The following is a 26,204-nucleotide window of genomic DNA, read 5'->3' as shown; positions in this document are numbered from 1 at the left end:
CTTAACTTAAGCCAGACAGCAAAATGTTGATCTTACAATCGTCACAACATTACTGAAGTGTACTTACTGTCAGTTTTGCTCCTAGAAATGATGGTTTAGCATAACTGAGCTTGACAGTTTTTTCCAAATGGACCAATATAATGCAATAACATTCATAGGACCAGAAAGACGGAGCCATATTTACTCATGCTGTTGTCAGCAGTGTCTCAATACAGCACATGCTTCAGCTTCTTTCTCTGTTACATCAGTTTGACATTGAATAATGTAGACAAGGTTTGGGATTGTTTTTGCATTCTGCTAAATGGGTATGGGTGAGATGATAGCCGGATATGTTTGATGCTTGCGTATTATTCCCTGAAAACAGGAATAAATGTACCAGTTCCTAATTAACAGAATCAATAAATGTATAATGGATTAGTAGAGTGCTCGGGCTCTGTCGTCTAAGGTGTAGGTGATTAATTTAATTGTTTTTCCATTTCATCACATGATCACAAACTTGATGTCCTTGTACAGACTTGTCCCGACTTGTGATGTCATCGGCAAAGGTGGGTTTTCCATTTGCCAGTCCAGACCTGAAGCAAATCCGAAAACAGCAGCTCTTAAGAAACTCTGAGCTTAAGTGATTGCTTTGGAATGCTGTTGCCAAGGAGCCCAGTTGCAAAGTACAAAGGCAGAGACATTTGTGCATTTAGTCAGAGCATGTGAAGATGACTGTAAAATACAAAACTGCAGCTTACAACCTTAGATTCTGCATCGAACTGCGTTGTTGCAATGTCATCATACATCGAGGATTCCTAAAATACCACGATGGCAATGTTGTCCTGCAAGTTTCAGCCGAAACTTTTCAGTGGTTCTGGCGACTGTCACAAGAGGGAAGTTTCATTGTTTGTTCTAAGTAGGGCAGTTTTTTTTTCTTCTTCTTACTCTGAATAACAAAATGTTTGAGGTTTATTCTTTGCGACTATTTTTTGGGTCTTGGGGACTAAAATTGGATGAGTCACTGTTTCACATTGTTGCTTCTTTGTACTTTTTGGTACTGGAACAATGAGAACAATGTGAGATATGTAAAGTTACAAGGACATGTCCTGTTACCATTTAAAATGCTACCTTGTGAAAATCCCAATAAAGACATCACAACTGAAAGGTTTTGACCGTATGCTGACCTCTTTGGCCATTCACTGATATTAACACCCCCCCACTGACTTGTTCAGCATAAACACAGACACCTTTAAGAGGTTTGCTGGATGAATGTGTTCCGGCCAAGATGCACTTTCCCTCCAGATTTTGTTGGTGTAGCTCAGTTTATTGCATCTTCAATTGTTTGTTAAAATGCTCACTACAGCTCAACTCATGGTGGAAAAAAAAAAATAGGTCAGGGCAGTCTTTCTTTGTAGCTGATTTTATAAAAAGCGTGACGGGGCCAGACAAAGTAAGAAAAAAAATGGGACGGGATAGAAACTTGGAGCAGCATTATATGGGTTTTTAGAAATGTCAGGCCACAAATAGCTGACTAGCAGTTTCAGACCGAGCTCTCCTCTGGAGTTACAGCCGCCCACGTTGTTTAAAATTCATTTCAAACTATTTATTTCACTTCAGGTTCACACAGTTGCAATAAAGAGATTAGTTTATCAGGATAACTGAGTTGCTAATTAAAGTTGGTCTGGTTTAAAGTCATAATTCTAGACAAGCACGGTATGACTGAACTAATTACCGCACAAACAGTCGAATTTTTGTGTGTGTCTTTATTGGACACACTAATAACTCGCAGTGCAAGCTGAAAAAAGTAAAGTAGTTCTAGTTAATAGAACCTTTTGGTAGCACCAGACTCGGTTATTAATATTGCTGCTGCTAAACTTACACAACCATGTGAAGGAATTTTAGACCATTTGTCCTCCTGATCTTTTTCAGATCATTTAAATAACCCTCCTCAGGTCATTCCACAATTGAATAACCGAGGCCTTTCACATGGTTATTCCAAAACATGTTTTCTTTCTTTTTCCACCATTTAATTATAAATTTACTTGTTTGTGTTTCCAGTACGCTATATATTCTTATATTTCTCCAGCTTCTTACATGCATAAGCGTCAGGTTATGGACATTATCTCTCTCTTTAAAAATACAAAATCAAATTAATAAAATCTTTATATCCTTCCTAAGATAGAAACGTAAGTCCACCGTGCCTCCACTATGCTTCAGACTGAAAAAGAGGTTTTTGGGTGCTCCAATATTAATGCTATTTATCCCAGACATGTGGAAAAGCCCATAAACCCATTCACTGGTTTTCTTTTTGTTGACACATGAGCAAAAATGTAAGCTTTGTAGAAATTTCTGCTGTTTTGCCAAAATAACAGGATTGCAAGTTGAGCTGAGTTTGAGCTTTGCTGGCTGGCTGCTCTACGGGAGAGTCCTCCAGTTTTAGACCGTGTGTCTCGGTGCTGATTGATGTACAGCCACGTCTTTAGAACTGCTTTTTCAGGCCTCTCTCCCCATATGTATTTTTAGCATTTCTAAAGTGAAAGTTGTGATTGTGGCATTATTTGCAAACACCAATCTTTGTATGCTTCTATTTCAACAGAGGTACCACTGCATCCCATAGTGAGAAGTCAGAAGTAGAGAAGTACGCAGAATTTATTCAGATGGGTCTTTTAACTATTGTTCGATTATGTTGAGTAGAGAAAGGGAAGTAGTTTTCTGGTTTCAAATTACCGTGTAAAACGAAGACCTTAATTAAAGTCCAGTAACAAGATGGCAAATTAAACTGATCTGTTGCTTTGGATTCTGGTCCCTTATTTTTTTCTGTTTAATATGATGTTGGATTATTAATTGGATGAAACATTAACCAATTAACTGATACTGACAAGAGTTAATCCCCTCCAGTGAAAGTGATACATATTGGGGAAGTGATGGTCTGCGTCAGTATTAGAGGGGGAAAAAAAATCCAGTGTTTCCTCTAAGCTCCCTTCCTGTCTGATGATAGCTCTTTGCACAATTGTCACCATCGCCTCTCCCTTTTTTCTTTTTCTTTGAAGTGTCTTTTTTTTGTCTATACTGTAGAAAATTTGAAAATTCATAATTCTTAATTTTTCTCTGCCTTTTAAATGAAATACAGGCTGCAGCCTAGTGAGCTGTAACTCCTACGTGTGTGTTGGCTCTCTGTCTGTATTGTTTAGGAAATAATAAATTTGTCTGAATGTTAATGTGAAACCTAAGTTAGTGCCATCTTTAGTTTGACACGCCTCCAGTGCAAAGGGTGGCTGTAAAAGTTAATATATAAGCTTTCCTGACATGTATAAACAGTCAGGTTTGACCTCAATTTGGAAGTACACGACTGAAATTTCACATGTGACTTCCTGTGGTATTGTTTTGAATCACTCATCCAGTGCAGTAGTGTTAAATGTATGTTAAAGCAGCAAGGCATAATGGATAAAAAGCAGCAAACCACATTAGCTGTTAACATGTTTTTAAATCTAGTTCTCTTTTTGTTTTTTTCTTACACAGCCCAGTCGTGTTTGCTGTCTAACCTTTCGACGTGTGAACTTCTGAGCGGGAACAAGCGAAGAGTCGCCAGGACCATGTGGCAGGATTTTCTTATAGGTGTCAATAATTTGTTCTGAAGCTGTTAAGAAGTTTTGACCACAAACAGCACAAGATGTTTGAAATGCGTCCCTTCGTGTTGAGAATGCATCATATTAGATCACTGGTTAACAAAGGTCGGCCAAAAAGAAGAGTTGGATTGTAATATTTCTTTTTTGTGTGTATGTGTGCGTTCGCGCGCACGTGTGTGTTTATTTTTCAATTTTTAATACAGAAGATTTTTAAGTAATTGGCACGATATAAGGACCTTCTCCTTGAGCTGCAGACATAGACTGGACTCCCATGTATAGCCGAGCAGCCGCTGCAGCTTGTGGAATAACTTAGCTTCAGACTGTTGGACAGCTGCTTCTTCAGGGCTCCGGGGATCTGATCTAAGCATCCACCCACCGTGTCATCTGACTATTTCACCTGTACTAAGGCAACCCTACTAACCAATGGCATGGGTCAAGTTCTTCAGGAAGCCAGGGGGCAATCTGGGGAAATCCTACCAGCCGGGGAGCATGCTGTCTCTGGCCCCCACCAAAGGACTGCTCAACGAGCCTGGCCAGAACAGCTGTTTCCTCAACAGTGCTGTGCAGGTTTGTTGACACCTCATGAACATTTTTATGTAAAAACTGCACAAAAATGGCAGTCACTGCTTCTAACCGGTCCTCCAAACTTCTTCAATTTATTTGCTGCTTGTATAACTTTATTTATTGCAGCCCCCCTCTGGGAACGTGTTCCACCCTCTTGAAAAAATAACCATCATTTATTTAGAAATTGCAAAGCTTAGTCACTGTCTGTATTTGTCAGAGCTTCCCAGCTATTTATTCATTCTGGATGGTTAGTTTTTTTTTCTTGTGGGGTACTGGCTGGTGAGTTAGTTCATTATATCAGCCGACGCGCAGTGAGGTCAGCATCGGACGGTCTTACTCAGAGGGTGGGTGAGACAACCGATGAGCTGGTCGAAGATGATCGTTACTTTCGGCTTTGTTTCTGTGAGGGAGTTGTTCTCTCACCCACTCCTCGTTGTTATGACCTTGGAGCGTTTATTATTGTAACATGCCTGCATGTTATGAGCAACTAAAAAGATGTTAAGTTTCATAATGGGGGAAAAATGTGAATCTTTTCTTAATGATTATTTTGTAAATAGGCAGATTGGTACAGAAAATCTATATATTTGAAGTGCATATTAATGTGTTTGCTTGACTGCTTTATCTTGTAAGTAAGAGCCTCATGAGCTTCTGCTCTATCCCTTGTGTAGGTACTATGGCATCTGGACATCTTCAGACGCAGCTTGAGGCAGCTGCCTGGACACTTCTGTCTGGGAGAGTCGTGCATTTTTTGTGCATTAAAGGTAAGATGCGATCATAAGCCTACTTAATAAGAGCTGACACTTTAAAGTAACCGTGCAGTTCCTGTTTGTCAGCATGAATGTGTAGAGCGCCTGCTCTCATATTCAGACTGTGCATTGAGCGGTAAATGTGACACAAATGCTTTCTGTAAACACAATATGCCGTTGTCAGGGTGTAAACAAGTTCTTGCTCTCTTCTTCAGGGTATTTTCACCCAGTTCCAGCACAGTCGGGAGCGAGCCCTGCCCTCTGACAACCTGCGTCACGCCTTGGCGGAGACCTTTAAGGACGAGCAGCGCTTCCAGCTGGGCTTCATGGATGATGCCGCAGAGTGCTTTGTAAGTTCCTGTGGCAACACTATGGCGGGAGGGATTCGTGTATGTTTGTGTGTTATCCTGCCGCACAGCTCAAGCGAAGCACTGCCATGAAACTGTTCGGCGAGGTCACTGAAACAGCTTCTGTCCCTCCCTTCCCCTCCCATCAACCCCAGCCACATTGGCGCTGAATATCATCATGACAGCTTATATAAGTACCAGAGTTGTGTTTGAACTGCTTTTTTTATCTGCTGCCATAGTATGGCACATGAGCTTTTGAAGAATCACTTTCATATGGTCTTTATCGTTCTAGCATATTTCTTTCAGTTTTTCTGCTCTTTTACCACTTTAAAAAAATATTTTCAACTAGTCTAATTATTTTTGTCCCAGTTTTATTATGACTCCAGCCAAAAAGGAAAGGTCCTGTTACCCTGCTTTTAATTTGTTTAAAAAAAAAAAGTTTTACTTTGTCAATCACGTTTGGTTAGTGAATTTTTTCTCTTACAATGTTGATATCTTGTGCCTGTAAACTGTACACCAAAATGGCACAGATGTATCCTGATTTTTTTTTTTGTTCCCCTCCCCACGCAACGGTTGTTTATCTATTTAGGAAGTGCAATTACACAGCAATGGATAAACAAAAGAGGGAATCTAACTTTTCGCGAATACAACCGGGGGGATGAGTGTACTCGTGCACATTGGGCTGTACAAGTGTGATTTATGTCACTTTGCTTCTCCTATAAGTTACAGATCAACCTACCACATGATGAGGTGTTATGTAGAAAACCATATAAACTATATGAATAGTTAAGAAAAAATGGCACATGGGCAGTTGTCTGAAAAATAGTTGGCAAACTATTCCGTTACAAGATGTTCTACCTGCTGTTTTGTATTTCAACTAACTACGAAGTTGTCTGGCCGAGGGGGGGATCCCAGAGACACTTACAGAAGTAGATATGTAAAGGAGTCTGTCCACTTTTGTGTAAGCAATTAAAAGTTTTTGAGAATTCCAATAAATTTCTCTAATTTAAAAATATTTTTATGGATGCATTATGAGGATTAAAAAGAAGGATTGTTGGGCTTATTATCAGCACGTGGTTCAGGGTTAGTCAGCATCTGTGATCACACGGGGACATCAGTGCACACGCTAACGAAATGTAACATGCTGCCATCCAGACGTCTTTCTCAGAGTCTCGTTAACTTATTTCAGCAGCACAAAAACCACCACTTGTGCTTTTTCTAGTGGTAAAAGAGTCTGGTTAATAGAGTGGCTTGTCTTGAGGCCAAACATGTTCCCATTAAAAATATTTGGTACGTTATGAAACGGAAAGAGAAAGGAGGCCCTGAACTCTTTAGAAGCTTAAAGCCAGTGTCAAGCCAAAATGCAAAACCCCCCTCTTGGTTTTTCTTTTTTTTTTCTTGGCTTTCATCTGCTACAGCAGTTGCTCTCCTTAGTTCCCAAACATGTACAGGGTGTTGTTAAAAGATATGATGCTCTGTCTGAACCGTTGGTATCTTATTCAAAATATTTTCATGTTTTCATAGTTACAATGTTTGATGTTTTGCATTTGACTGCTTTACATCATTTAAACGATCTGCAGATTTTATCTACGTTTTAAATCATGTCCCTGCTTTTTCTGAAGAGGGATTGTTAAACTGAAATTCCAAAGTTTTCTTTGTCTCATGTGGACGTACCATTTCTTAATACCGCGCAGATCTTTGCCCTTGAGCGTTTTCTCTCTAAAGCATTGGCAGCAGTGTGCTGGCAGAGAATTTATGTGAGGAGTTGGCTAGTGTCAGATTAACAGCCTGTGAAGTATAGCCTGTAACCTTTGCAGGCCTACCTCACAGCCTTAATATTTCATAAACTCACAAGCGTTAGAACCAGGAAGGAGCTAAAACGGAGTGGAGCTTCTTCTTTTAACGTGCTCCTTCTGCTGCAAGGTTTACAACACGACTGCTAAAATTGAAGTCTCTGTATAATGTGGGTCGTGTATTTTATTACACTGCAATCTTTGTCTTGGAAATCGCTGAATTGGAGAGAAACTATAGGCTGTGTGGAATACCTGACAGTTTTCCTGTCCTGTCACAGGAAAACATACTGGAGAGGATCCACCTGCACATTGTGCCTGAGGAGACAGATGCCTGCACTTCAAACTCTTGCATCACACATCAGAAGTTCGCCATGTCACTTTATGAACAGGTCAGTAAGAAGCTAGGAAGTAATAATAAATATTATATTCCCTGGAAGCTTGCGTGTTTATTCTGGCTTATCTAAGCACGAGCTGGTTATATTAATTTTGTGTCTTCACTTTGTGTGTGTGTTTTAGTTTGTTTAATCTTTGTTTGCACAGTCTCTACTGTGTTGAGTGGACAAGCCAGACACACTAGACAGTGTTAGGATTAAGCGACATGCGCACACAGGTATTAATCAGTGTCTGAGACAATAGAAATCCAATCAGTCATGTTTTGATACTGGCTCACCCCCAGTGAAATATAGAGGGTGTTTCTGGTCAGGAGAGTACACATAAATTCCACCTCGGCGCAACACAGACACACAAACACAAGACTCTTCCCTGTGGCTCTGATGCCCATCACTGTCTCTGTCCCGAACCAGTTCTATCTGTGAATCTAACAGATAATACGCCTTTGGACTAAATCCCTCAGGAGCAGAGTCGGTGGATTTGGTTCCACCTCGACTTCAGGGCACCCCATCCTGCAAATATTATAAAGGCCCACTGCCTTGCTCAAAGAGAGGTCGATAACTTCAGGTTTGAAATCGTACGCTTGATGATGTCAGTTGTCTGACTTAAAAGGATACTGGAGAGTTCGGAGTTTATATGCAATCACAGGGAAATAAGCCAAAAATCAAAGAACTGGTTTTGTCCCATTTCTGGAAAGTGACTCTCTGATATGCTAACCAGTCATATTCAGTGCTTACGTTTGCGAAATCACACGTGTACTTATTATTTCGTTAATTTGTTGGTAACTTCTATCCTTTTGTTTGTCGCCCACGTTGGTCACTCTCTCCTCTCTCTTCTGCAGTGTGTGTGCCGTAGCTGTGGGGCATCTTCTGACCCACTGCCGTTTACAGAGCTGGTGCATTATGTCTCCACCACCGCACTCTGGTAAGCCAAAGACAGTATGTAACCTCCTTTAGCACCCTTTTGTCATTTGTCTTGCTCCACACTCTCTTTCAATTATCACAAGGTCAGAACTCTGATTTCTTTTGCTGACTGCGGCATTTCAAAAGTGTGTTTGTCTCTGAGCGTGCCTTATCTTTATTTGTCTCTGCTTGTTCTTTCCTATACTTCTGCTGACAATGTGCTGTTTACACTGCCTTCTTTCTCAGTCAACAGACGCCTCAGCGGAGAGATGAGTCTTTTGGGGACGTGTTAAAAGCAGCGAGTACGATCGGGGACCTTCGTAACTGTCCAGTAAGTGACCCTTCCAGAGTTTTACTGAAGCATTTACACCCAAAAATGACATTGATGTTGCGTGAAAGAGCAATCTGGAAAACATCAACTTTGTTGACTGGCCTCGGTGCTACTTAGTACACCCAGTATATATCATATTTCATAAATTGGCCATTACTGAAGTGTGAGAAAGATTATAAGAAAGCTAAAATGTCAACATTATTCAGTCTTAGCATCGTTTGACACATTTGGCCAGATGCCATGATTCTTTGGCTCAAACTGGTTGCGTGTAACTCGATAGCATTTAAATTACAAACCTTCTAGTACAAAAAAATCTTATCTTGCCTGATTTAATCAGCAAAATTAATCATTTTTTTTCAGTAAAATGTGTGATTTAAGGGCACTCTTTCCTATTAGTACATTTTCTTGGGGGCTTTTTTCTGGTCGTAGGCTACTTTCTAACCAGCTGAACTTGTTTTTGTTGTCTTTATCTATGTGTCTCTCTCTCTTTTTGCCAGAGCAACTGTGGCCAGAAGATCAGGATCAGACGAGTCCTCATGAACTCCCCAGAAATTGTCACCATAGGCTTTGTGTGGGACTCCGACCAGTCGGACCTCACTGAGGATGTTATCCGCTCACTAGGGCCTGTTCTCAATCTTTCCTCGGTGAGCAATCTCATGCATTAGTTTCTATATCCTACATATTATGACGTTTTATTGGATTCATCTGAGTATTCAGAGATTTTATTGAATGTGTCAGTATATTTGTGAATTATTATTTAAACAACTGTTACACAAGCAGTGCCTCTTGCCCTACTGTTTTGATGTTGTTGGGGTTTTTTTTTTTTTTTGTGCAATTCAACATATGTGGGAAATAAAGTAGGGATTTATTTCTCTGTAAATCGGGGTAGTTGCGTAAGCCGTCAACTCCCAATGCCCAGTTGGCCCATGCCACTGATCAAAAAGCCCCTGCTGACCTTGGTCAGCTTGTCAAAAAGCCCCTCCTCTCATCTTTGTGTGTGTGTGTGTGTGTGTGTGTGTGTGTGTGTGTGTGTGTGTGTGTGTGGATCCCTTCCTAAGCGAACATGTCAACTAAATGGATACCACTGAGACGGGGGGGGTTCAGCACAACTTTGTTTTTGTTTTTTTTAATTTATATTCATATATTTTTAATCACAAGTATGCACAGCTGGAGTGATATTGTCTTTTTTTCTCATAAAAGTCTGCTTTCTGTTTATGTACATAGATCATTTTCAGCCATGTTCACAGTAAACATAAACTATAGTGACACATTACTTAATATGTGCTTGTTAGTGTTTACATCCAACACACGTGGATGAGTTCCACAAGCCAGAGTCGATCAGTGGAGTTGATTTGAGGACGTGCTCATACGAATTACACCTTACATAACTTTGATTTATTTATTTATCTTTTTATTTTGGATTGAAGCGTTTCAGCCACTCGTTTTACGACTCAGACAAAATTAGGACATGGGAAGAATTTTCAGTCTCACCCACCCGCTACTGTGCCACAAAGGCTTTTATTCATTGGGGAGTCACATTTCATGTGACTTTATTGGGCGTTAAAAGGGAGCTTACTGCCACCATCATTTGCTTTGAATTCCATTGTTTGTGTGAGTGAGTGAGAGACGGAGAACTGGCTGTACAAGAATCATGGGAGGGACAAACAAGTCACACTTTGTATCATTTGAAAATAACACAGCATAGTACTAGGTTACCCCTGTAGCCAGGATGGAAAGATATGCTGCCACTGCAGTGATTCAAACCTGCCTTTACTTGTACTGATTACCGAATCAATGCTAGTTCATTCCCATAGACCTTAATCTGTAAACAAATGGAGTAACTGACGCTGCTAGCTCTCTGCATCATTTAGCTGCCTTCCAACTTACTTTGGTGGTGATTTAACTGTGTAATTGATGCATTTGTGTGTGTGTGTGTGTATACACAGCTCTTCTACAGGGTGACAGATGAGCATGCCAAAAAGGGAGAGCTGATGCTCGTGGGAATGATCTGCTACTCCAGCCGTCACTACTGTGCCTTCACCTTCCACACCAAATCTGCCAAATGGGTCTTCTTTGATGACGCAACAGTTAAAGAGGTGAGAGAGCGTGCACTAGTGCTCAAGCTATTAGTCTGGTGACTGACAAAGGGTCATGTTAAATGAGTCACATGTCAAAATAAGAAATATATTTATTATAATAGCAAGAAAGTTGTACAGCACACATATGAAAAGTCTTTTTTTTTCCCTTCCTTGTGGTATTTTTAGATGTTAGAATAGAATTAGTGCACGCTTTTTCTAAAGAAGAAAAAAATCAGAGTTTGGGATTCATGTTATCACTGAACAGATAAGCAGAAGCTGCTACAGACGAGACCGAATGTTCAGTCTCTTATCTCTGTTACAAAGACTTTTTATCGTCCAATAAGGACCACATTGATTGCGCTTCATGAGCCTCTGGTTTGATGAGCCTTTATGGCAGTGAGGAGTCAGCCAAACTCCCAACTTCCTGCCTGATTTCTACTGCAAACACTCTACTCTGTAGTCACAGAGCACTGCAGTAGTAAAGCACAGATAGCTAATAAAGACGTTTTTATTTTTTTTATGAAGCTGGGTAAAGTTTAAGGAGATGTGACAATGCTGCGTTACAATGTGTAGTGTGCATGATGTAGGAAGTGGGTTTTGTGTGTCTGTGTTCTGCTAGTTTGTTTGCGCACACTCACTTTTGAATCCTATGATCCTTTAGTTGTTTTTTCCCGTTAATGTTGGATTTATTTTCATGGTGTGTACATGCAAGCATGCCTTCTGTCTCACATCATCACAATTTTCACGGGGACTGTGGTGCAGCGGCCGGCTGGCTCTGTGTCAATCCATCAGCAGCTTGTGCTGCGTGTGCAACCCCTCCCAACTGAGATGGAGGAGCTAGAGTACTCTGTGCCTGCCAAGTCCATACCTGGAATGAAACTTGCCAGTGTTTCTGTGACTCCCCAAGTCCCAGCCCCTTAATGACTGCTGCAGTGTAGCCCAATTACTGTGTTTCCATTGCATGAAATAAAATTGCACAAAATCCTAAGTGCAGTAACTCACTAGCTGTTCTGATCGGATGGTGGGTCATGGGTAGCTTAAAGACACTTGCATTAACATGGCAGATGTTAATGCACTAGTGGTAAATGATATGTAACATTAGCAACAAATAAAGCTTTACTGGTTTTAGCTGAAGAGGTTGGAGATTGTTTTGAAGCTGACAGATATATCTGCTTTAGCATTCATTTAAAGATTTTCTGAAAACCGGAGGGCAAAAAATAGACTTTAAGAGAAAAAGCTGTAACAGAAAGGCAGATTTGGCCAAGAGTCTTAACCCTTAACATGCCTTTGGCCCTTTCAGATAATAAATGTTGTGCCTCAACATTGAAAAGAGGATCCAAAAATAACACAGATGTGTCTCTGTTTTGCTTTGATCTAACATGCTTTGTTAATCACGGCTTGTCTTCCTCCTCTATATTGTATATGTGCACATTCCCCAAGTCAAAATCCTTTTTCCCTCTGTCTGTGTTCCTTTGAATTGGTTGCTCTTTACCTTGTTTTGCCATCTCTTCCACGCCTGCTTTCTCTTTCTCCCCCCTCCCTCTACCCCCGTCATTTGCTTAATTAAGGAGCACAGAAGCATCTGTTAGCCTGCAGCCTGCAGCCTGCCTTTGTGGTACCTTTGTGGAGAGACGCGCACCTTACACAGCTTTGCTAATGTGATTGTGTGCTTTGGCCTTAGTGTGTTATATTCACCTGCAAATTAAAGCCAAACCCCATTTTGTCACACATAGTCCGAAGTTGCTTGTGAAGTTTATATATATATATATATTTTAAAAAACAGTCAAATCCTTTGATGGATACCCTTGAATGCATGTTGGTTCACTTTGTGCTATCACACATGAAGGTATAGTATTATACAGTATGCTAAAATGTGTTAATTGACCCTGCTTTTTTCTTCTTTTCTTCTTTGTTTCCTGGTGCAGATCGGCTCCCGGTGGAAAGATGTCGTCAGTAAATGTATCAAAGGTCACTTCCAGCCTCTTCTTCTTTTTTATGCCAATCAAAATGGGAGCGCTATCGCCACAGAAGATGCCTCAAAACAAAACAGCAGCCAGTCCCACAGCAAGAACCCCGTTAATGGAGAAGCGCAAGGTACGATGTTTTAAAAATAACCTCAGAGGTCATAATGCTGGCATTTAAAAGCCTCGTCATAGCAGTTTTATATCAGGTGTGATGATGTTGTTGATTGAGTGTCTTTTTGTGGAAATGACACCATCCAAACTCCCCTGTGTGTTTCTCTTTGATATTCCAACTGTCTTTTTCTCAGCATTCATTATGTGTCACATCCCAAATGCCCCATTTGATTATAATGTCCCACCATTAAAAAAAAAAAACAAGCAGCCATTAAAGTGAAGCTGATTGGTGCAGATGCCTGTCTTTTTAGTGCAGTGTTGGAGGAAAAAGAAAATCTGAATGTTACTACTACTGCCTGGTCGAATGACAAAGTGTAGCCAAAGTTTTCCGAGTGGTTTGTTTTGAAATGCAAATGTAGTCTCAAGTTTGAGGTGAATGTTTGGTGTGGGGTTTGAAGTGTGGCTTATTTATCTTCTGTCCACTTATTTGCCTTTAGCTTGAGTTGAGCACTAAATCTTTCATGGAAATGTATTTTGTTTTATTTTTTTTACTACTTAAAATTCTCACACAGCCGGCTGTTTAGTTGAAAAATTTCCATACTCCCTCCGAGTACATTAAAGTAACAAAATTAAAATGTAAAATTTAAATCAGTAGTCGGGGGGGGGGGGAATAAGGAAAACAACGTCCCAAATCAAATGCACTGTTTGCCTTTGCCGCTGCTGATGTGAACAGCTGAACATCTCTCCTGTTGGGATTACATATCCCTGGATTTGTGTGGTTGGGGAGGTTTTTATCCCTTTTAAAGACCCTCCTCCAGCCCTCCACGCTGGCTGTGCCCCAGGTCCAGGCTGTGGCAAGCGCTCACTGTCCGTCAGAGCTGACAGGGTGCCCGACTAAACTGGATCATCCTCCAAAAATCAAGAAGTAGTACACAGTGTGGATCTTGTAATTGAATTCTGTGTTGTAGTTTCAGGTAAAATTCGTTTTTTTTTATTGATCTTCACTCAACAGGATTTTTTTTTTTCATGGGAAGGATACGCCTACATGTATGGCCTTACCTTTAAAACATTTTTCCTTTCTTTCTAGGCACTGAGTCCCAAGTTTCAGTCTCCCCCAGAAAACTGGACCTCACCAGAGAGAACCTGAATGCTCTGCTGGGCCAGGATCTTTTCAAGAAGACCCCTTCAATCCTCAGCAGGGGCAGCACTCAGACCAGTGGAGGACGGGGAACAGGTAAAGGGGGGAAATGAATATGGAGGGATTAAGCAGCTTGGTGGTTGAACAAATTGTCCTGATTGTGTAAGAACTTAACTTTTTTTTTATTTAATTTTTGCCTCTATTACAAATTAAATCAAATTATTAGCAGTGTAAACCAACCTGCTACAAACTGCTACACTTTGCTATGTAACCTGTGTAAACCTAGTTTATGGTGTTTTGATGTGAATAAGAAGGGAAGCAAACAGAGAGGTGAGTCATGTTGTGTGGCAGTTTTTCAGCCTTGAAAAGACTCCTTAATTCATAAATATTTTGTCCTCGGAGAGTGCTGACAAGCACAGATCTGGAACAGCAGCTAGCGGAAGAGATAATTAAATGTCTTTGCTCCGAAACTAAATCTGGCCATGCTAGTAATACAGAAGGGATTAGAGACCCTTAGTGAGGAGAGAGAGAGAGGTCATTATGCACATGCTTAATTGCAAGCAGAGGGGAGAGTGAATTGAGAAGAGGAGTTATTTATGCGATTTAACGGCGTCTTCTTTGATATCCTTGTACATTCTGCTGGTATGAAGTTGTTCGTGTCCTTGAACAGATCACTATGGGAGGGGATGCTGCAAGACAATGAAATGTCAGCAGCTGCTGCAGTTTTAAGGAGTAGCAGAGTCAAATTTATCAAACTGATTCATCGTGTGGTTAAACTGCTACACTTCCTGCTTTACGGAATGTGTGGAATCTCAAAAACATCCGCCGCTTTTCTTTTCTTTTCTTTTTATTAAACAAATAAAAAATCTGGAATGATATGAATGTTTTGTTTCTTTTTTGTTCTGTTTTTCTGAGCTGCCATCTCGTCCTCGCTCGCTTCCTTTTAAAATCTCACATGGCTATAACAGCATTATTCCAGTACCACGACCAATCGTTGCTTTAAAGAAAATGTGGGGCCAGAGATGCAGCGCGAGCCTCTGCTTGGCCGTGTTTCCTCCCCGCTGCCTTTCCTCTCCCATCAGCACAGCAATGTGCCGTAAAGTTCGCCTGTGTCTACACACTCAGCAGCTGCTCAGTGCCTCGGGGGTGCCGGGGACGAAGAGCGACAAGGAAAAGGATGTAGCGGTGATAGATGTATCTATGTACACGGGGATAAAAATACTTTAATGGTGGGAATCTCCACCTGATTCAGCAAATGCCCCGTCGCTACTTTATTTTTATTTCTTTTAAGGGTCAGCGTTATTCAATTGCTGGCTATATAACCTCGTCACACAGTGAGGGGGAAAAAATGTCTCAAATACCTTTCTTGTCTTTTCTTGTTTCTTAGTGAAAAGCAATCACAAGAGCCGCCTTAGGGAGATTTCTCGAGAAGTTGCCCAGAAAGCAGGAGAGATGCGTAGGGCGCATTCACCCCGAAGAGAGCCTGATAGGACTGGTCAACACAGGGTGGAGTCACGCTACAGAGGTGGGTTGCTCTATACAAACAGACTGCAAAACTGCACATACACAGAATTGCCAGGTGTTGCTTTATAAAAGCCCAGCCTTCCCCCTCCCTTATATCACCCTCTGTTTGGGAGCAATGTGTTAGAAAGGGGATTAGGTGCTGACGTCTGTTGGTGCCTGCCTTGATCCCTGTAGTCCTGTAGTCTTCACCAATATTATTAAATACACCAGAAACTAAGCAGATCAAACCAAAGAGCAACAAATGCTGATTTTTATTTTTTAATTTTTTTATTCTAAGGTTTAAATTTGATTGCAAAATGTATTTCTGCACAAACTTTTCTCCCAAATTAAGTCAGTGTGCCTTAATGAGTATGCTGATTAATATAGGTTACTTTAATACTCCTTCAGCATATCATTGCTTTCATTAAGAGTCAGTGTGGGGGGGATTATCAAGCACAATATAATACACCAAATCCTCCATGACAACAGCGGTAGCCTGTGTTAGCACAGAGCTTGCATCCCTTTATGAATAAATGCACCAGGTTAAGGCAGCCTAGTGTCATTGTTGTGATGAATGGCGATTCTAGAGGTGACACTACGGTTAATCTAAGACGTATAAATTAACCGTATCATAGTTCATTCTCAGACTCTTGACGATACGAAACAGGAAAAGCTCAATCAACTTCCTCAGTAGCCTGAGGAATTTTTCCACAACCGTATAGATTTAAACATCTTGCCCTTCTCCCAAAATGATTCACAGTCATGTGTACATTTGACATTATTGAGGTGGTAGCAGAAATTTTTAAAACAGGCCAGTATCGTGGTGTATATGTGAGCAAAAATGTAGACAGCTCTGTTTAAAGTGATTTAACTGTGCCACACAGTCAGCAAAATCCAAAGCAGGGGACTCCATCTCTTGCAGGCTTATTCCCAAGAATGACAGTTTTATGTGAAGAATAAAATTTCATTTTTGTACGCTCAAACACGGATCAGGTTTACCCCGTCATTTAGATGATGACTCCAGTACAAGGCAGGGAGCCTTTAGCTGCCAGCTTTAGGTTAGGCGAATGCATTTAACAGATGATCCTTGCAATCTAAATTTGCATGACAATAATTTTTGTTTTATGTAAAAAGTACCAGATTTTGCTTAAAAATGTAGGAGAAGACTTAAGTATCAACGTTGTGAAAGGAAAGGCTGCTCACTCTCTGGGCAGCATTTAATTTTAAGGTAATAGTATTGTATTTTGTATATACTTATTTTCTTTTTTGTGTTCTTTTTAAAAGTACAGTAAAAACACATTTGGGATCAACTTGAAAGAAAAACAAATGTGATATATAAAAGTGATGTTAAAGGTCAAAGTGACATGATATTTGGATTCAAACTAAATGTGATATTTAGAATCCACATATATCAGTATGATTTCCATTTTAATGACATTTAATGAAAGTTTGACCCTACCTGACCTTGAAGAAGTGGTCTAAGGTCCAAAATAATGTGGCATTTAGAATTCCCATATGTCTATATGTTAATGCAAACAATAACAGTAAGAAACATACAGCACTATTGCCCTTGAAGGACAGGCCAGAGGTCCAAAGTCACATCTTTTAAATTTGTATAAAGATCTTTGCATATGTTAACAATACAACGCACACTTGTAGGATTCATAGTTTCTGAGTTGTAAGATTTTTTGTCCATTTTCGACCAATAAATTATGTTGGCCTTGAAGACCTTAATGGATGAAGCCAAATTTTAATGGATTATTAACATGACTCCACTCGACACCCCTAAAATGTTTTCTCAAAATTTATTCTAAACTTTTTGAGCTGTCAAGTTTACAGCCAGAATGATAGGAAGTACGCCAATGCTTAAAAAAAAAACCTAAACAAAAATAACCTTCTTGATAGAGGTACTAGGGGACTGTTTACAAAAATGATTGTAATTCCTAAACAGTTAATGCAATACTTGGTGGAACCACTTGAATCCAAATTGAAAGTCAGTGACGGTGGAGTTCAGTCTTGATTGGCTGAAAGTGTTCTGTAGATATATAAAGATGCAAATTTATAAAAAAAAATGTATCATTGTCCAAAACTTTATGGGCCAGACTCTATGTAGGAACACACCGGTGACATCGATATCTGCATGGATGTCTGTGCATGAGCTGGCTGCCCTCTGTGCACACAGCATGGAAGAAAATCGACTCCTTGTGGTTGTAATTTACACTTTCCTGCCTGCTGCAGACATAAATGTCAGAAACTCCATTGTCATCATGCCCTTCCTTCACTCTCCACCCAGCCTGCTGTTTTCTTAACACAGCCCTGTCTTATTGTGTGGAAGTGCCAGTTTAAGTCAATTTTTACCTTTTGCAATGAGATTTATGACACTTTCCTTTTGTAATATCGTTCCTGCAACATGCCAGTCGAAAAAATTCTAATAAATATCCTCTACAGATATATTAGTTTAAGCTCTTGCATGATTTTTTTTTTCTCGCTCTCTCTCTCTCAGACCCAGGTCACGACAGGACCTACTCCCGCTCAGCTTCACCTCCAGAGAATGGCTTCAAGCAGTACCTGGAGACTCGACTGTACAGCAGCCAAGGAAAAGGTCCCACTCGGACTGAGCGAACACCGCAGCTTGGGGGCCGGTCTTCCAATGAAAATTCTCGTTTAAGGCACCAAGTGCTACCTGATGTGCCCATTGTAACTAGTCGTCATAACAGGCGGAGACTAGATCAGATCTCAAATGGATACGATACAGACAGCAGCCAAGACTCCAGAGGGCTTTCTGGAAATATAGGGAACGGCCGCAGCAGGCCCGGTCGAGCTTGGAAGCCAATGCGGGAAGCGCTAAATGTAGACAGCGTATTAAGTAGCGGGAATGTAAGTCACGAACGAAGGCAGCACAGCCCCCAGACGAGACCCAATAGTCAGTCGCCCTCACGTGATCGAGATTATCTGTGGGGAGGCCGGGAAGAACGTAAGCCAAAGAGCCTGATGACCATCTACGAGGACGAGCAGAAGCACGAAATAGGTGGCAGCCGAAGCTCTCTGGACTCGGACAGCCGCGGGGGCCACACTGACAAGGACAGAGCAAAGGGCTCAGCAACTCTTAAAGTGCGCAGTGACAACTGGAAGATTCAGAGAACTGAATCTGGATATGAGAGCAGTGACAGACTGAGCAATGGCTCAGCTAATCTCGACTCGCCCGTTGTAGAGAACATTTCTTCCAAGGACCTCCGGCCCATACCTGAGCTGCATCTGATGAGGTAAAACAGATCCTTCCACTTGGGTTTATATCACCCAGATGCACCAAAACTCTGCACTGCAAAGCATGATGCAGAGGGAAAAAAAAGCTGACACAATATTTCCTGCATGACGACAGCATCATAGAGGCGCTTTGTCATCTCGTGGCCTACTCATTTAAGGACTCGAGTCTCGGAAGTGCTGCCATTTCTAAATAATAAAACATTACAAACAAACTGATCTAAGAATAGCAGGTCTCATTTAACAATAAATGCACACAAGGCAGATGCACAAATCCTATTTTGCTGGGCTGTCATTTGTTGTATTTGTAGTTCAGGGCTTGTTTGTAGATAATGATCCCATATAGCTGACAACTCCTGTACTCAGCAGGGGCAGCCTCAGATAGCTGACTTCTTCAAAAGCCGGTGCATTATTTAAGCATATCTGTTGACAGTACGCTAGTAAAGAGTCTCTTTAATTATTAATTCTTCAATATGATTTAAGATGTTTTTGTGACTGGTTTGGGTTAAAGCTTGAAGCCACTAAAACTGTGAAATTGTGATTTTTATTGTATTATTGTTATTCTCTACTACATCTTATGGATCTTAGAGGAGATAAAAGCATAATACTTTTGCTGTTGTATGTCAAGGAACACAAAAGAAAAACAAGGATATTACAATAAGATGTCTGGGTTCATACTGGGATGCAAATCATACTACTGCCTCTCTTTGGAGATGCAACTATGCACTCAGATTCTAACTAAAGTCGTTGTTATCCACCTTTATCTGCTCTGAGCTCGTGGCTCTTTTAAAAAAACCAAATAATAACTATATTTTTTGTGTTTTAGGGATAACTTTCCTCGGAGAAGAAGTGATGAATTGAAGACTGACGTGCTGTACTCAACAATTTCCATTAGTAAGTAACTATTGCTTTAAGCGAAAAATTAGTATTTTGCCGTTACTCAAGTATATCTCCAGATGTGTGTACATTTTTCATCACACATTAGAGGGAATAGATGAAAGCATCAGTTTCTGACAAAGGCTCTGATACTGAAGATACTTCCTCTCCCCAGTAGACTTCCATGTGTTGTAAGGAGCTGAAACATTAAGATAGTATGCTGCAGTTTCCTTGATTTATTGTTCTATCAGACGTGTTAAGGTCACAGCCTGATTGAAGGGATACTGTATGGAAGTGTGCGCTCTGGTTCCAGACTGACTGGCCCTGACCTTTTTTTCCTGAGTAAAGTTTATGTTATGCAGCACCTAGTGAAATTACATGAGCTCAAAGGAAGAATGAGCCCGTGTGGGGAACAAGCTTTGTACCTTTAACACTGTTATTTTGGTGTGGAAAAATACTAGCCAGGCTCAGTTTAATTTTATTTAATTGGCTGTCCTTCAGTGAATAGAAGAACAAATGGAAAATGGTAGGGGGGAGGGAAAAAAAAACCTCAAGGACCTTTTCAACTGTTAACTGCGGTGAATAATGCTTTCTTTCTGCAGGAAGTACAATAACTTTTAGATTCACTGGGATGCAAAATCTGGGGTGAAAATCGGGTTTAGAGCTCAGAACTTCTGTTTTAAAAGGAAAAAGAAACGATGAGTCTTAACTATGAGTCATGTTGCGAAGTTGCAGTATTTCTCCCATCCTACCAGTATCCTCTAGGTAGGATGGGAGGGAGATAAGGTGACACGAATAGCACTAGGTGGCTTGTCTCCTGGACACCCTTGACATTCTTTATCTAGCATGTGCTTGCTGATGCACACTATCAGCACTGCAAAAGGAGCGAAAGAAACTATAAATGAAAAATGCCTTGCTAATTCCCTCAATGGAAACACCCTGAGTTAATCCTGAATTGGAGGGGGAGATGAGTGAGCTTGTTGGGGCCACCCAGCTGTGCCCAGCCAGACAGAAAATGCCACGACTGGACCTGTCAGAAGGTGGTATTCAAACACCGCTCAAATAAAATGCAGTTTTACAGCTCTGCAGTTATTTCAAGTTCCCAAAAGAAAATGCAGGTACGATCTGAGGTTCATTGCCGAGTTAAATATAGCTACAACACAAGTGTGGCAAATTGAGAAACAGAAGCATCGCCGGTCTTGTTTTTGTCTGTGAGCATCAGCACATGCAGAGAGATTCATGTGACTGAAGCCCTGGCAAAGACTACTGTGGCATACAGTTTTTAATCTGGCAAAATGTAAAAAACAAACAAACAAACTGTAGTGTTGCTTTAGTTTAGTTTAGTTATTGCTAGTAATTTTAGGACAAGCACTCATTGATCCTCTCATTTATTCATTCAGGCTGTTAAGGAATTATGATTCTATCTGTATCAAGCTGCATTCACACATCCTTCTTCCTCTCTTTTGTTTGTAATGTTTCACAGGGCCTGGTTATATTTTAAAAGTACCCACAGCTGCGTTGTAGTTCACAAATGTCTTGAAATGTTGCTTTGTGAACTGTCAAAGCTCAACCTTGTTTAAAAAAAACAAACAGAACAAAAAAACCCTGAAAGGGCCTTTGAGGACTCTTCTCTGGTAGCTATTTTTGAAATCAGTATGGGATATTTACGCCTGGCTGCCTGCAAATTGTATTGACAAGCCGCAGTAAATGTGTCCAGAGTCAATTTGGCACGAGTTCAGTGGTGGTAGTCTGGCGTGAGCTGCAGTTTCAGAGAAGCCTGAGCAGGTTCCACTAGTCCATTAAAGACTAAAATCCTTTCGGAAAGCACATTCGTGTGGGAGGGTAGTTGTGAGGAGCATAGTTGACATTTTTACCGCAGATATTCGTTCTTCTGATGGCTTGTTGCACTAGGAAAGAGATTCAAGTCGGGGCCTTTTTTGCCACCTTAATGACAGAACTTTTGACACGCTGTGAAATTGTACGTCCTGCCCGCCTGCCAGCATATTGGACGGACACTTGAACCTGATGCGTTTGTCTCACTTTTCCTTTACTGGCTTCTTCAGACCTCACTAGTTATCTACAGAAATACACTTTTGAAGCTGTTACAGCTGTTTGTACATGACCATCATCATCATAGTTGCCAAAAGTCAAGTTTGCATGCATCTTTTATAGCTGTTTATTTGTGTCCATGATGTAGCACGTTAAGAGCCAGTTGCTTGGCTTATTGATGCTAATGAGTACACATGTACGCCACGGCTTTTGACCTACTGCTGTGCCATGCTACACTGAAACATAAAAAAGCCGTGCCATTTCCCAAGTGATGTCTGAAAATTTTCAGACTTTTTGTGATTCACTTATGTGATATTTCTTGTTCAGTTTCCCTCCTTGGAAACTTGCAAACCTGCATGCACTTCTGATTGATGTTCCAGATGTTTTAAGTACATCAGACAACACAAGGCTGGAATCCTGACTTGACTGCCTTAAAGCTACATTGTGTGCTATTTATTTTCTATTTTTTGTAATAGTCAAAAAAGGTCAACGAAACTTCAACAAATTAAAATGATACCAGATCAGTTCTTGATGACCCTCGTTTAAATGTTTTCAACTTTCAAAGCTCCTTTTCTTTTCTTTTAAACTGATTTTTTTCTCATGCTTTCTCAATGTAATTCTTTGTGGTGTTCACATTTTTAAGCACTTTAATTCATACTTTCAAGTTTATGTTGAAAAATTGGAAATGTTATTAGATCAATCACAGAACCTGGAGGTTTTACCAGCTAAGTGCTAAAGTTCAAGCTTTCCCTCTGCATTGTTGCACGTGACGTTAAAGACGGAGAGGGGATTTTCTACAGAGAAAATCATCGTCAACTGCATCCCTTTTTGTTATCAAGACTGATATTGTTACGGTTGCTTGCCAACATCACAGATCAGCAGCAGCATCAAATTGTGAATTGTCGCATGGACTTAGCGGCTTAAAAACGCAATAGTGTTGTGGAGGGGATGTAAAGTCTGGAGTCTGACCCCGGCGTAATTGCATGCCAGCACAAAGGATTTAGCCACTAATGCTTTGAGAGAGCGGTGGGGGGTGGGGGTGAGGGGGTATGCTGACACATCACAGATGGTCCTCAGCCGCTCACTCCCTTCCTTGTCCTGTTAGTCAGCTGTTGTCTGGCGCAGGCCAAGTAAATCACACACGCCCAGCTAACTTGGCAAAGCTCCACACCCGACCCCGTGCAGGGACCTGCTTCTAAACATGTGTTTGTGCTGATCTCATGGCTAAAATCAACCATCAGCCCCAAGTACTAGCAGCATAACTCCAGCTCATCTCACTGGGATATGTTTGGCCTATAGGTTAAAAGACTGTTACTTTCCTCTGTTGTTGTATTCATTAGTTTTTAGACTGAACTTATGAACCAGTTAGAGTTCAATCAAGGTCCTTATTGTTTTATTAGGACTGTTGGCTCGAACTTAACAGGCCTGGATATGAACCCAGATTCCCTTTGAGGGCCCATGTTCTTTGGCTGGATCAGACAGTCAGAGTGGTACACTGGGGCCTTGAGGGCGCTCTGCCAGACTAGCTGCTTTGATACTTCCTCTCGCAGCACCAGGCAAAAGGCCTTACCATGACCCCTGTTAGATAACATGTCTCTGCAGGAGAGAGACAGGAAAAAAATAAAGTAGATATTGTAGCAATATTCAAATGGAAACCCGTGACAGATGCTACCTGGCTCTTATTTTGGACCATCTGTTTGTGATAACTTTACAAAATTAGGGTCTTGTGTTATAAAATACTGATGAAAATTTATTTTTTTGTGTAGATGAACCAGGGAGAAAATCTCCTGAACTCCAAGAGTCCAACATGTTGTCTGATCAGCTGTTACAAAGGTAAAAAAGGTTATTCAGAAGTGCACATTGTTAGCGAAATGCTTCACTTGACTTTTCACAAGTTTAAGTGAAATATAAATGTTTCTGTTTTTGCGCTCAAGCAGAAGAAGAGCCTTCCGATACACACCCGGGATCTTGGAAAACAACAATGGCCTGGACGACGAGCGAGAGAAGAATGCGGACAGCAGCCCTGTGCCTCCCTACTTAGCAAAGACCAGCAGCTCTGAGTGGAACAGCTCAGATGACCTTGCTGGACAGTTTTCGGAGCTTGAAGAGAATGGCTCTGGCCCTGCAGACTCTCTGTCTCACAGCTTTCCCCTACCTTTACCTCTCAAGACTTTTGGCAACAGTCGCACCGACCCATCTGGCATCCACTCCTTACCACCAGAGGTGCCAGAGCGGGTTAGCTCCCGAAGCGAACCTAAAAATGGCTCGTCTCCCCACTCGCACACAAGCCTCCGGCGGTGGATCGAGACGCCTGCCGAGCACAGGCTTTCATCAGATGCCAGCTCCAAGTCGGGGTCGTCAGACCAGGAGAGGAACGATCTGTCGGCCAGCGAGAGCGACGAGAGGTTACCCAGTCCAAAGTCCAGACACGATGATGGTACAGACTCTCAAACTCTGACAGATCGAGTTCTTCCCACCACTTACTTTTCAGTGGATAACTGTATGACAGACACTTACCGGGCCAAATACCACAAGAGGCCTGCCTTGTATGTGAGAGCACAGGACCATACGTCATCAGGGGAGAGCGATGTCGAAGGGAGGGGGCACCCTTTGACAGATGTTCAAACACTAGAACCTTCCAAAAGCAGAACAGAATCAGGTATGCAAAAGCACAGCGCACTTTTATTAAGACCTCACATGCACCTGTTTGGTTTAAATCTCTGACTGATTCTCTGGCTTTTGTTTTTCCAGGCATTTCCACTCCTAAGACTTTTGCGAAGTGGAATCCAGTTACTCCGAAGGGTCTTGATGAGCATGGTTTCCTATGATTTTTATGGACTGAATGATTCTGATGGCTGGATGCCAACAGGAATTGTTAAGCACTGCGACTGCTACAGATTGACTCGTATGTGGAGAGGTATTTTCTCTTGTACTTGTCATAACAGCTAGTTGGACATGAAACTGGATGCCAAAGAGATTGTACTAAAAAAAAAAAAATGTCAGGTGTCTTTAATTAGCTTTCTAGCTACTAAAAAGCTTTGAACAGTGAATTTGCACAGCAGAAAGGTACAAACAGAATTATGCCTAAAAATATTTTGCTGGATTTGTGGACGCAGAGGAGTTGGGAAGGTAAAGAATGTGTCACGTAAAACCAACTTACTAAACAGCAGATGAAGTGATTTCTTTCTTTGTTTATGCCTCCTAGTCGCACTCTTCCTGCACATCCTGTGGAATGCCCTTATTTGTTTAACTATTCTCTTTTCAGTGTTATGACTGAGGTGTCTGCCCCAATTCTGTCAGCTATACCTGCCTGTCAGGGGGTTTTAGAAGGAGAGGTTCCAGTTGTGGTCAGAAATCTCTAGATATGCTTTTGGCACGACTTAAAAAATGGATCCCAAGGATCCGTATGAATGTGAATCTCCACGACATCCACATTAGGTTTTGACTGATGAGACATCTTTGCACAATCCGTAAAGCCAACAGACTCGGGTCCTTGTTTGCGCGTGAACTTATGCAAATAACCAGCGTAGGACTTTCTTCCTTCTCTGCCTCTGTCAGACACTCGTGAGAGGTTTGGTATACCAAAATAACTGTTCAAGAGTGACCGAGGGGTGTTAGAGTGGGTTTAAAAGGTGATGGGTCAGTGTGTTAAATTGATTGCCTGTTGGTAGAAGCCTGCGTCAGATCCTTACTCCTCATTGACACCTGCACATATCCCATCATCTTTACGGAATTTTCTTTTCCTTAAAAAAATATATGTATGTCTTTGCACTGTTTTGCTTTTCACACTCCTTGGTTCTGTTATTTTTCTCTTTAGAAGAATAATTTCTTTGGTTTTTGGTCACTTGATTCTTCGACAGCTTCTGTGAGCAGCACGTCTGCACTTGGAGGACACGAGATGATTTAATTGTGTCATCTGGTGATCAGGTGGCTTTTGCTTTTTTTTTTTTTTTTTTTTTTTTTATGAAGGGAGTTACTAATAATGTGTTGTGACTTTCACTGGTTTACTGTTTTTGGTTCAGATGTTTTATATATATATATATACAGCAGACTAATACACAGTGCCTTTTGTATTTTTCTGTGTTGAGGCGAGATTAAATCGAAGCCATGGTTTGTACAATTTGATTTTAAAGAATTTTTGTAGCGTTTTATTTTTATTGAACAGTTGTCAAATAAACAGCTCTATTTAACCATATCTTCGTGTCAGCTCTTGCTTTCGGGGGAGCAAAGCTTAGAACAGGGATATATGGAGAAATCAAATTATCCAAATAAACTCTCCATGATGATAAATGTTGCCTTTTGACTGGAGCATGGGCAGCTGGTGGGAAATGTGGGGTTTTGCTGCCACCTGCAGTCGTGTGTCTTGAATGCACCTTTTCATATCATATAACAGCTACCCAACTACAAATATACATTTTTATGATTTTGATTTTTCCATTGAAATCAATTTTTAAAGTGTTTTAAATAACTCTTTTCCAAATTAATAAAACAAAAAAAAGTTTTTTTTACCTTGCTTTATCAAGGTGCCCCCTTTAGCACACACGGA

The 26,204-nt window shown here is 41.0% G+C and overlaps 1 protein-coding gene across 2 annotated transcripts; it reads left to right on the top strand.

The window, feature by feature from the left end:
* Positions 1-4,028: 4,028 nt before the first annotated feature.
* usp53a (ubiquitin specific peptidase 53a) lies at positions 4,029-25,853 on the top strand. 2 transcript variants are annotated; one of them, XM_084924311.1, is made up of 16 exons: positions 4,029-4,172; positions 4,838-4,930; positions 5,131-5,265; positions 7,334-7,444; positions 8,287-8,369; positions 8,594-8,678; positions 9,176-9,322; positions 10,625-10,774; positions 12,682-12,850; positions 13,919-14,065; positions 15,357-15,494; positions 17,976-18,735; positions 19,560-19,627; positions 23,425-23,491; positions 23,596-24,317; positions 24,410-25,853. In XM_084924311.1, exons 1-16 carry the CDS (start codon positions 4,029-4,031, stop codon positions 24,484-24,486), a joined length of 3,096 nt encoding a protein of 1,031 aa, XP_084780437.1. In that variant the 3' UTR covers positions 24,487-25,853. The 2 variants fall into 2 exon arrangements, with proteins under 2 accessions (XP_084780437.1, XP_084780436.1); XM_084924310.1 differs by having other exon boundaries at positions 23,593-24,317.
* The last annotated feature ends 351 nt before the right edge of the window (positions 25,854-26,204 follow it).

The sequence above is a fragment of the Perissodus microlepis genome, chromosome 3 (genome assembly GCF_051167445.1).
Source record: "Perissodus microlepis isolate ML-2025 ecotype Zambia chromosome 3, ASM5116744v1, whole genome shotgun sequence".
Taxonomy (NCBI): Eukaryota; Metazoa; Chordata; class Actinopteri; order Cichliformes; family Cichlidae; genus Perissodus; species Perissodus microlepis.
The sequence above is the reverse complement of the archived record's forward strand: the minus strand, read 5'-3'. Positions and strand labels throughout refer to the sequence as shown.